At 44.8% G+C, this 12,065-nt stretch overlaps 1 protein-coding gene across 1 annotated transcript in view; it reads left to right on the forward strand.

The window, feature by feature from the left end:
- Nucleotides 1-11,500, forward strand: part of LOC121552335 (ABC transporter G family member 20) — a gene marked incomplete at its 5' end in the record, with an annotated part of 41,495 nt that extends 29,995 nt beyond the window's left edge. The window contains 9 exons of the mRNA XM_045219613.1: nucleotides 1,981-2,051; nucleotides 2,409-2,458; nucleotides 2,912-2,968; nucleotides 3,372-3,442; nucleotides 4,080-4,168; nucleotides 5,774-5,877; nucleotides 7,402-7,561; nucleotides 8,955-9,059; nucleotides 9,878-11,500. Of these exons, the coding sequence (XP_045075548.1) occupies nucleotides 1,981-2,051; nucleotides 2,409-2,458; nucleotides 2,912-2,968; nucleotides 3,372-3,442; nucleotides 4,080-4,168; nucleotides 5,774-5,877; nucleotides 7,402-7,561; nucleotides 8,955-9,059; nucleotides 9,878-9,984 (814 nt within the window). The remainder of the gene's footprint in view (nucleotides 1-1,980; nucleotides 2,052-2,408; nucleotides 2,459-2,911; nucleotides 2,969-3,371; nucleotides 3,443-4,079; nucleotides 4,169-5,773; nucleotides 5,878-7,401; nucleotides 7,562-8,954; nucleotides 9,060-9,877) is intronic.
- Between the last annotated feature and the right edge of the window lie 565 nt (nucleotides 11,501-12,065).

Genomic DNA, 12,065 nt, shown 5'->3' on the forward strand with positions numbered 1-12,065 from the left:
TCCCATGTTTCATTAGCAGAAATAAAAGATCCCAGAAATGTTCCATATGCACAAAAAGCTTATTTCTTTCAGATTTGTTGCACAAATTTGTTTACATCTCTGTTAGTGAGCATTTCTCCTTTGCCAAGATAATCCATCCACCTGACAGGTGTGGCATATCAAGAAGCTGATTAACCAACATGATCATTACACCTTGTGCTGGGGACAATAAAATGTGCAGTTTTGAAACACAACACAATGCCACAGATGTCTCAAGTTTTGAGGGAGCGTACAATTGGCATGCTGACTGTAGGAATGTCCACCAGAGCTGTTGCCAGATAATTAAATGTTAATTTCTCTACCTTAAGCCGCCTCCAGTGTTGTTTTAGAGAATTTGGCAGTACGTCCAACCGGCCTCACAACCGCAGACCACATGTATGGCGTCATGTGAGTGAGTGGTTTGCTGATGTCAACGTTGTGAACAGAGTGCCCCATGGTGGCAGTGGGGTTATGGTATAGGCAGGCATAACCTACAAACAACAAACACAATTGCATTTTATCGATGGCAATTTGAATGCACAGAGATACCGTAACGAGATCCTGAGGCCCATTGTCGTGCCATTCATCCACCGCCACATCACTTAATGTTTCAGTATCATAATGCACGGCCCCATGTCGCAATAATCTGTCCCAGTTCATCCATGGCCTGCATACTCACCAGACATGTCACCCGTTGAGCATGTTTGGGATGCTCTGGATCAACGTGTACGACAGTGTGTTCCAGTTCCTGCCAATATCCAACAACTTTGCACAGCCATTGAAGAGGAGTGGGACAACATTCCACAGGCCACAATCAACAGCCTGATCAACTCTATGCGAACGAGATGTGTCGCGCTGCATGAGGCAAATGGTGGTCACACTTTTTTAAAAGTTATCTGACCAACAGATGCATCTCTGTATTCCCAGTCATGTGAAATCCATAGATTAGGGCCTAATTAATTATTTTAATTGACTGATTTCCTTATATGAACTGTAACTCAGTAAAATCTTTGAAATGTAGCATGTTGCATTTATATTTTTGTTGAGTATACATTATACACCAATATGTTATTCGACTGTGTGGGCCGGTTTCTCAGACAGACACAGATTAAGCGTAGTCCTGGACCCAAAATATGTGAATGCCAGGGAAACCATCATTGTGTGCAAGGAAAATGGAACCAAATACTTAACTTTTGACTACTTTAATACACTATGAGTACATTTGTCCAAATACTTATGACTTCTTCACATCGGGGGACTAGATACATAAAGTGCTTTCATTTCTAAACGGTAAAAACAGATATGTATGAGAATACCCTAAAATAAAAGGTGACTTTCTGTACTGTCGCCTCGTATGAAACATTTGTTGGAGTATAGAGCCAAATGTACAATTGTAACTTCACTGTCCAAATACATATGGAGGGGAGGGTATGTTGAATATCAGTGGACTGTGTCTTGTGATGTATGCCTGTAATGTTACCAAGCAATAAAGTACTCATGTCTGTTCTGCAGTGTGTGTTGTATTGTACAGGATCCTTACTGTTTCATGTCTCTGTTACATTTACATCCAGAGTGACTTACAGGAGCAATTAGGGTAAAGTGCCTTGCTCAAGGGCACATCGACAGATTTTTCAGCTAGTCGGCTCAGGGATTAGAACCAGCGACCTTTTGGTTACGCTCTTAACCACTAAGCTACCTGCCGCCCCATGACAGGATCCTTACTGTATCATGTCTGTTCTGTTCTGTGGTGTGTTGTATTGTACAGGATCCTTACTGTATCATGTCTCTGTTCTGTGGTGTGTTGTATTGTACAGGATCCTTACTGTATCATGTCTCTGTGGTGTGTTGTATTGTACAGGATCCTTACTGTATCATGTCTCTGTTCTGTGGTGTGTGTTGTATTGTACAGGATCCTTACTGTATCATGTCTGTTCTGTTCTGTGGTGTTGTTGTATTGTGCAGGATGATCCAGCGCCAGGTCTCTAAGGAGGTAGTGGATGGAGGGTCGGCACACGTCTGGCTGGACCTGACCAGTAAGCTCTCACTCCACAGTCTGTTGGCATGTGACAATGTGTGAGAGAATTCACCCTCAGAGAGGCTAGAATAGAATTAGAATAGAATAGCTAATGGTAGAACAGAATACAATACAATAGAGACGTTGGCTATGAAATTGACCATTAGGTGGTAGTGTAACTGTGTGGGTCTTCTGAATGATGGAGATTGGAAAAGGGCATTTTAATGATTTTTAAAAGATGTTGATTAAACTTGAGAGGTTTTTATTACACACAAAGGTTTATTAAATTGATCAATCAAATGCGTTTTTCAGTCGATAATAGACTTGATAATGATGACATTGTTTTCACCTTTCACCTAGTGTGTTTTGTCATCAGATCAACAGATCGCCATGATGCTTCAGAAGAAACTAGCAGACGCCTTTGAGGTACACCAGAGTTCCCTGTTCTTTCTTTAGTGCAGATCTACATGCTCTTTACTTCAATGTGAAGTTTGCTTTATTGTTTATGGCGCCGTCTGGCTTTCAAAATCTTACTTATACAGATGATATCTTTATTTCATATAATTTAATCCAATACACACTGACTGTATGGCAGCAGGGTATTTCTCCCTCATCTGGACTGATCTAAAAAACACCATGGATGAAAGTAACATGGCAAAATCAATGCCTACTGGGAATTAGCTTTCAACTGTCTAGTTTTTTTTTTTACATCAGTGCAGATTAAGGAAATGTGACAAGGTGAGGAAGTCACCTGTTTAGACTATTGAGATGCACCCCAGCTGTTGAAGTAGCTTGTTTAGACTATTGAGATGCACCCCAGCTGTTGATCAAGACTACATCCAGTAGTGGACTGAAACAGACTGTCTGTTCCCTCCTCAGGATTTCGTCCAGTATAAGATGGGGAACATGTCTTACCTGGCCTCTTTTCCTGTCAAGGTATGACAAGAATAACCCCTTAAAAACCTGTCTGAATCCCAAATGGCACCCTATTCCCAAGGCCCATAGGGCTCTGGTAAAAAGTAGTGCACTATGTAGGGAATATGGTGCCATTTGGGATGCACAGCCTGTGTTGATAGTATTCTGCCATCCACATCCACTAGCCTCGATGCTAACCTAGCTTCTTTATGCTATAGCGACATGTTGTCTTGCCAAGACCATTGATTCTGATGAAGGCCAGAGAGTCACACATATTCCTTCTAAAAGACTGTGATGTAGCCTGCATTATTGAATGTATAACCATGGTCCATTCCATTGGTCCCTGATGAATACACAGATGCACGGTGCACTGGGGGTAAAATATTCAACTCACTATTTCTCTTTGGCACGTTTCTCTTTCCAGTTTGAGGAGCCCATCTATGGCAGCCTGAACTCAGACTTCACCACGTTTGTGACACCAGGAGCCGTTCTGAGGTAGAGATTCAGTCCACGTCTGAACCTAGTCAGCATTACTGAGACGAAGCTGTAGTATTACTTTTTATCCTGTCTTTCTCCTGTCTTTATTCTTTCTTTTCCCCCTTTCTCTCCTTTCCTTGTCTCTCCTATTTCTCCATCCCCTTCAATCTCTCCCCTCTCCCCTCTCTCCCTCCTTCTCTCTCCCCTCTCTCCCTCCTTCTCTCTCTCTCCCCTTTTTCCTTCTCTCTCTCTCCCCTCCCTCCTTCTCTCTCTCTCCCCCTCCTCCTCTCTCCCCTCCCCCCCTCCCTTCTTCTCTCTCCCTCTCCCTTCTTCTCTCTATCTCCCCTCCCTTCTTCTCTCTCTCTCCCCCTCCCTTCTTCTCTCTCTCTTCCCCTCCCTTCTTCTCTCTCTCTCTCTTCCCCTCCCTTCTCTCTCTCTCTCCTCCCTCCCTTCTTCTCTCTCTCTCTCCCCCTCCAATCTTCTCTCTCTCCCCCCTCCCTTCTTCTCTCTCTCTTCCCCTCCCTTCTTCTCTCTCTCCCCCTCCCTTCTTCTCTCTCTCTCTTCCCCTCCCTTCTTCTCTCTCTCCCCCTCCCTTCTTCTCTCTCTCTTCCCCTCCCTTCTTATCTCTCTCCCCCTCCCTTCTCTCTCTACACAGCATCACTTTCTACCTGGCAGTGGGCTTGACGGCTCTCTCCTTCGTGATAGAGAGGAAAGAGGGACTAATGGACAGGTGCTGGGTTGCAGGTAAGAGGTCAAAGTTCATTAAGTGGATAGCAATCTTTGTCCCAAATGGCACCCTATACCCTATTTAGTGTACTACTTTTGACAAGGGCCCAAGTGTCCCCAATGCCACCCTATTCTCTATATAGCGCACCACTATGCGCCCTGGTCAAAAGTAGTGCACTATATAGGGCAGGGGTATTCAACTCTTACCCTACGAGGTCCGGAGTACTGCTGGTTTTCTGTTCTACCTGATAATGAATTGCACCCAGCTGGTGTCCCAGGTCTAAATCAGTCCCCAGTGGAACTGGCTTCAAGGTCCAGAGTTGAGTTTGAAGGATATAGGGAATAGGGTTCCATTTGAGATGGATATAGGGAATAGGGTTCCATTTGTGAGGGATATAGGGAATAGGGTTCCATTTGTGATGGATATAGGGAATAGGGTTCCATTTGTGATGTATATAGGGAATAGGGTTCCATTTGTGATGGATATAGGGAATAGGGTTCCATTTGTGATGGATATAGGGAATAGGGTTCCATTTGTGATGTATATAGGGAATAGGGTTCCATTTGTGATGGATATAGGGAATAGGGTTCCATTTGTGATGGATATAGGGAATAGGGTTCCATTTGTGATGGATATAGGGAATAGGGTTCCATTTGTGAGGGATATAGGGAATAGGGTTCAATTTGAGATGGATATAGGGAATAGGGTTCCATTTGTGATGGATATAGGGTTCCATTTGTGATGTATATAGGGAATAGGGTTCCATTTGTGAGGGATATAGGGAATACGGTTCCATTTGTGAGGGATATAGGGAATAGGGTTCCATTTGTGAGGGATATAGGGAATAGGGTTCAATTTGTGAGGGATATAGGGAATAGGGTTCCATTTGTGAGGGATATAGGGAATAGGGTTCCATTTGTGAGGGATATAGGGAATAGGGTTCCATTTGTGAGGGATATAGGGAATAGGGTTCCATTTGTGAGGGATATAGGGAATAGGGTTCCATTTGTGAGGGATTTGGGAATAGGGTTCCATTTGTGAGGGATATAGGGAATAGGGTTCCATTTGAGATGCATTGACAGTTTCTGGTCATTATCGATGTACTGACCAGTACAGACCAGAGCAGGAGATCTGGTTAAATCCCCATGGGCCAGTTTTTCAGATTTCTTTTTTATTTTTATTCTCCCCACCTTTACTCTTCCTTTTCTCCTGTCCCACTATTCTCTCCCTACTCCCTCTTTCTCCTGTCTCTGTCTCTGTCTCTCTCTGTCTCTCTCTCTCTCTCTGTCTCTGTCTCTGTCTCTGTCTCTCTCTGTCTCTCTCTCTCTCTCTGTCTCTGTCTCTGTCTCTGTCTCTCTCTGTCTCTGTCTCTCTCTCTCTGTCTCTCTCTCTCTCTCTCTCTCTCTCTCTCTCTCTCTGTCTCTGTCTCTCTGTCTCTGTCTCTCTCTGTCTCTGTCTCTCTCTCTCTGTCTCTCTCTCTCTCTCTCTCTCTCTCTGTCTCTGTCTCTGTCTCTGTCTCTCTCTGTCTCTGTCTCTCTCTCTCTGTCTCTCTCTCTCTCTCTCTCTCTCTCTCTCTCTCTCTCTCTGTCTCTGTCTCTGTCTCTGTCTCTCTCTCTCTCCAGGTGTTAGTTCGTTGGAGACCGTGCTGGCCCATCTCATCTCCCAGCTGTTTGTCATCAGCATCCAGGTCATTCTACTACTGCTCTTAATGCTGCTTGTCTTCAAGGTAACACACACACACACACACACACACACAGACACACAGACACACACACACACACACACAGACACACACACACACACACACACACAGACACACACACAGACACACACACACACACACGTACACACACACAGACACACAGACACACACACACACAGACACACACACACACACACACACACACACACACACACACACGTACACACATACAAACACACACACACGTTGACACCATCCGTCTTCATCAGCAAGGCTTATCATGACTCCTGAATGATTGAAGGTCCCTGCCTCGTGTTCACATCCCTGTTCCACTGGTGTCGTGTACACACACTGAGCAGCAAGGTGTGACTGTGGAGATGTATATTCTGGAGTGTTAAGTAATATGGGTGATAGTCTGTATGTCAGGGTCCTCCTGTATAGCTTGAAAGGAACTTTTTTTTTTTTTTTAAATGCGAGCTGCATAATTTTTTATAGCTTTCAAATAGACATTATTTTCTCCTCTGCCCTGGAATAAAATAATAATAATTACCATAAACCTCAATATAATATGGCAGCGGAATTACATTAGAAACTTTTCTTCAACAATGTGTTAGAAAAATGAAAGTAAAAGTATGAACCCAGGTCTGGATAGGTCAACCTGAGGACAATGGATGAATATAAACTTTAGACTCAATTGATTGTCAATAGGAACGTGGATGGAACTGTTGTTGGTGGGTGGCATTTAGCCTTAACTGCTTGGGATGGTGTGTGTGTGTGTGTGTGTGTGTGTGTGTGTGTGTGTGTGTGTGTGTGTTTTTAATGACTGTGACAGTCCGAAGAGGTGACTGGAGTATAAATCTCTTCCTCTGTCTATTTTTACACGTTGTCAGTGGAGCCAGATAGACGGACACCCACCCCCAGGTCTCTGTACTATGACAATAGAAAGACTCAGGACCTTATGCAACACACACTATATCATTGTATACCATGACATGCTCTTTCACCTTTACTTCCTCTTTTTTACCATGCCTCCTTTTCTGTCTTTCTTTCTCTCACTTTTTACTGTCTTTCTCCTCCCACATATTCTCTCTCTCTCCCCTCTCCCTCCCCTTCCACCTCTCCCTCCCTCCTCTTCCGCCTCCCTCCCTCACCTCTCCCTCCCTCCCCTTCCACCTCTCCCTCCCTCCTCCTCCTCCTCCCTCCCTCCCTCCCCCACCTCCCCTCTCCCTCTCCTCCACCTCTCCCTCCCTCCACCTCTCCCTCCCTCCCCTTTCCCTCCCTCCACCACCTCTCCCTCCTCTCCTCCCTCCCTCCCTCCCGCTCCTCCACCTCTCCCTCCCTCCCCTCTCCACCTCTCCCTCCCTTCCTCCACCACCTCTCCCTCCTCTCCTCCACCTCTCCCTCCCTCCCTCTCTCCCTCCCTCCTCCCTCCTCCTCCACCTCCCTCCCTCCCTCCCTCCTCCACCTCTCCCTCCCTCCTCCACCTCCCTCCCTCCCCTCTCCCTCCCTCCTCCCTCCCCTCTCCCTCCCTCCTCCACCTCTCTCCAGATTCCTAACGAGGGGAACCTGGTGTTGGTGATTGCTCTGATCGTGCTGCAGGGTGTAACAGGCATTTCCTTTGGTCTGGTCATCTCATCCTCCATCGATGATGAACAGAACGCCAACCAGGCTGCCCTGGGTATCTTCTACCCCAATCTCATCGTCAGTGGTACGTCACACACGCTAGCACGCACACATACCAAACCTGGGTTCAAATACATGTGTATTTGTTATTTAAATACTTATTTTCTGTGTATTTAATCATGTTGCCTAAATCAATTTCTATTGACAGTATTTTAAAGTATTTTCAAACGATTTCCTATTAATAGCCTACTATTTGAAAGTTCTTTCATAAATTTTTCAAATATTATTTTCAAATGCCTCTGTTAAATGCCTCGGTTAAATGCCTCTGTTAAATGCCTCGGTTAAATGCCTCGGTTAAATGCCTCGGTTAAATGCACGGGAGTGTTTGAGTATATGTATATGTAAATACTTCTAAATGTCTTAAAGTAATTAAAATACCCTAAATAGTATTTGAACCCAGGTCTTACACACACAAGGACACACGCTAGCATGCACACACACACACACACACACACACACACACACACACACACACACACACACACACACACACACACACACACACACACACACACACACACACACACACACACACACACACACACACACACACACACACACACACACACACACACACACACACATACACATACACATACACACACACATACACATACACATACACATACACATACACATACACAAACCTCAGTGGTCTTTTTTGGGGGGTTGGTCACTATGTCAATCTACAATATTATCTCTTACATGTTCTCACAATGAAGTGTAAATACATTTTATTCAGTTCAGTTAAATTCCAGTTCAGTTCTTACAACTCTTTCTCTTTCTCTAAGACTCTCTCTCTTTCTCTAAGACTCTCTCTCTTTCTCTAAGACTCTCTCTTTCTCTAAGACTCTTTCTCTAAGACTCTCTCTCTTTCTCTAAGACTCTCTCTTTATCTAAGACTCTCTCTTTCTCTAAGACACTCTCTTTCTCTAAGACTCTCTTTCTCTAAGACGCTCTCTCTTTCTCTAAGACTTTCTCTTTCTCTAACTCTCTCTTTCTCTAAGACTCTCTATCTTTCTCTAAGACTCTCTCTCTTTTTCTTATACTCTCTTTTTCTCTCTCTCTTTCTCTAAGATGCTCTCTCTTTCTCTAAGACTCTCTCTTTCTCTAAAACGCTCTCTCTTTCTCTAAGACTCTCTCTTTCTCTAAGACTCTCTCTCTTTCTCTAAGACTCTCTCTCTTTCTCTAAGACGCTCTCTCTTTCTCTAAGACGCTCTCTCTTTCTCTAAGACTCTCTCTTTCTCTAAGACTCTCTCTTTCTCTAAGACTGTCTTTCTCTAAGACGCTCTCTCTTTCTCTAAGACTCTTTCTCTAAGACGCTCTCTCTTTCTCTAAGACTCTCTCTTTCTCTAAGACTCTCTTTTTCTCTAAGACTGTGTTTCTCTAAGACCCTCTGTTTCCTCCTCTCCCTACAGGTATAATCTGGCCTGTGGAGTGCATTCCCTATCCACTACGTTACATCAGTCTGGCCCTGCCCCAGACCTACGCTTCTGAAGCCCTACGATGCATCATGTACAGAGGTAACACACACTCACACAACACACACACACGTTATCCAATAGCAATTAGTTACACAACACTGTACATTGAAGCTTATATCCTGTCTGCACCGAGTTGTGACATCAGGCCCTACGTGTCAACCTAAACACACACACACACACACACACACACACACACACACACACACACACACACACACACACACACACACACGTGTTACTTGATACTTTAGACACCTGATTCATCCGGGATCAGCAGCAAAGTGTTCTAAATGATTCACAATGCCAGTAGTCACACACACACACACACACGTGACTTAGTCATGGGCTTCCAGTGGAGGAGCGCGATCCTGCTCTCTCTGTCTGTCTCTGTCTGTCTCTGTCTGTCTCTGTCTCCTCTTCCCATCACAGTAGGGCCTGAGCCTCCATGTCAAACTGATACACACACACACACACACACACTCTCTCTCTCTCTCTCTCTCTCTCTCTCTCTCTCTCTCCCTCTCTCGCTCTCTCGCTCTCTCGCTCTCCCTCTCTCCCTCTCCCTCTCCCTCTCTCTCTCTCTCTGTCTCTCTCTCTGTCTCTATCTCTCTCTCTCTCTCTCTCTCTCTCTCTCTCTCTCTCTCTCTCTCTCTCTCTCGCTCTCTCGCTCTCTCGCTCTCTCGCTCTCCCTCTCTCCCTCTCCCTCTCCCTCTCTCTCTCTCTCTGTCTCTCTCTCTGTCTCTATCTCTCTCTCTCTCTCTCTCTCTCTCTCTCTCTCTCTCTCTCTCTCTCTCTCTCTCTCTCTCTCTCTCTCTCTCTCTCTCTCTCTCTCTCTCTCTCTCTCGTCTCTCCCTCAGGCTGGGGTCTCTCCAGGATGATGGTGTGGCGAGGCTTCGCTGTCACCCTGGGCTGGAACACTTTCTTCCTCATCCTGGCCACCGTCATCCTCAAGCTGAGGACCTGAGACGTCTACCCAGGGAACATGCCTCGAATGGTGGGAGAGCTACCAGGCGAGGCCCAGGCCCCTTCCTAGTCTCTGGATGTCTGTGTCGGGGGACACTGTGCTTTAAGGGAGAAAGTGCTGGTATACCAGAGTTCCTCTCGCAGACAGACACCCACACACACACCCTCCTCTCCCCTCCTGCTTGCCAACTCAAAGTGGCTAACCCTGAGAACCAGAGTCTATGGGTGAAGGACTACTAGGTGGGGCGAATCATTCCAAATCTTGCAGGTAGAAATCTACTTTATAGAAAGGATAGCGTTCACTATTCCATTAGAGAGTTGTCTGCTCTTTTATGTTGTCGTATTTCGAGCTGCAATGCTTTGAATGTTTCAACCGCCTGAATATGCCCTGCAGCAATGTTTCTCAACCCAGTTGTTTAACATATCCTATTTTATTACATACAGCCCAGCTAGCACATTTGGTTCCTTGGAAGTTGTGGGAACTTATGTTTTTGGTTTCACATTGGTTGTGGGAAGGAAGCCATACTTTCCTGTCCGGTAAAACTGAAAGTTCTTCAAACGTTCTGAGAAGAGAAGTGACAATTTTGCCTGTTCTTAGAACGTTTGTTTTTAGGTTGCAGGGAAATTCTGAGAACGTCTTACTTCTCTGAACTATTTTAGAACATTCCCAATGTCAAACCAGTTGGAGAACGTTTTTTAGAACATTACCAAAATTGAAATTAAATGTAGCCGTATTTGAACTTTTATGAAACGTTGAAATAGCCCAAAAATGTTTTGGGTCAAGTTCATTAAATGTGCTGAGAATTTTCCAAAGCCAAGCAACTATCCTGCACCATTCCCAGGAAGTTGTGGTAAGGTTGTACGCAAAATAACCATAGGACAACCACGCTCTCACCAAGTTCTAAATAACATATGGTTCTCAGAACGTTATGTGGTAGCTGGGAGTATTGTCTGATTAACACTACAGGACCAAGCCAAGCTAGTCTGGTTACGCATCCACAGAGAGTGAAAGCGCTGATCTAGGACCAGTTTTGCAATTCAGATCACAATGAATAAGATTACATAGACAGGGGGGACCTGATCCCAGATCAGCACTCCTACTCTGAGGTTCTTTGTGAATATGAGCTCTGGTCTCTTATCTGTATTTTGTTTTGCTTCCTGTTTCCTGTTTTGACAGGAAGTGGTGACCTTGTCTCTATTGGTTACCAGGTGCTCTAACCTCACTGTATTGGCTTGCTGCTGAAGTAGCCTTGGCTTCCGGTTGTTGGTGGTATTCTGTATTGCTGGGGTCTGTTTTGTGCCTGTGCTTGCAGCATACCCCCTATAAAAAAGGACAGGTTGATTGATTGTCCTGATGGTGATTGCATGGGGCTTTTCCCGGCGTGGTTGACTGTTCTGTCAGTGATCGTGTTTATTTTGATCTCCATTTAGGTTTTGCAGAGGCTCTTCCTGGGGTCCACAAAACGCACAACATGACAAGTAACAAAACACTGATACACTGATAGACAAGGACAGTCACACACATTTAACATACAACCATAGACAAACAATACAACAACAAACAGTATGTCTGTGTGTGTGTGTTACCTGAGAAGGTCATCAGCTTCCCATCACCCTTCTGCTGGACAGAGTGGTGGCTGCTGGATAGAAAGCTTGGACATGTACCGTATTGAAGAGTATACAGTCAGTTTAGTTTGAATGAATACACATCAATACAGGGACATCTCTCCAGCAGTCCAATGTCCATTCATTGCGTTGTATTACTGTTGTTGTTATAACGTATTATTCCATATGTGAAATCAAAGTGTCCATCAACAACAGATATTGAGGTCTCTTAACTTCCCTGAGCGGGATCAATCAATTGCTCTGATCCAATGGGAGCTCTCTATATATTTCAGAGAGTTTCTATTGGGTTTGGGGATGATTGACAGCAGCCCATGGTATTCTGGGGGTTCTGAGATTTCTTATTATGTATTTCTAGTGTCCATCCTTCAAGTCGTGCCATTGACCACTATTACTGAATGAGAAATATGTTTACATGCATTGAACCGACAAAGTGCTGAGGACTTGAACCGACAAAGG

Source organism: Coregonus clupeaformis, unplaced genomic scaffold (assembly GCF_020615455.1).
Source record: "Coregonus clupeaformis isolate EN_2021a unplaced genomic scaffold, ASM2061545v1 scaf2536, whole genome shotgun sequence".
Taxonomy (NCBI): domain Eukaryota; kingdom Metazoa; phylum Chordata; class Actinopteri; order Salmoniformes; family Salmonidae; genus Coregonus; species Coregonus clupeaformis.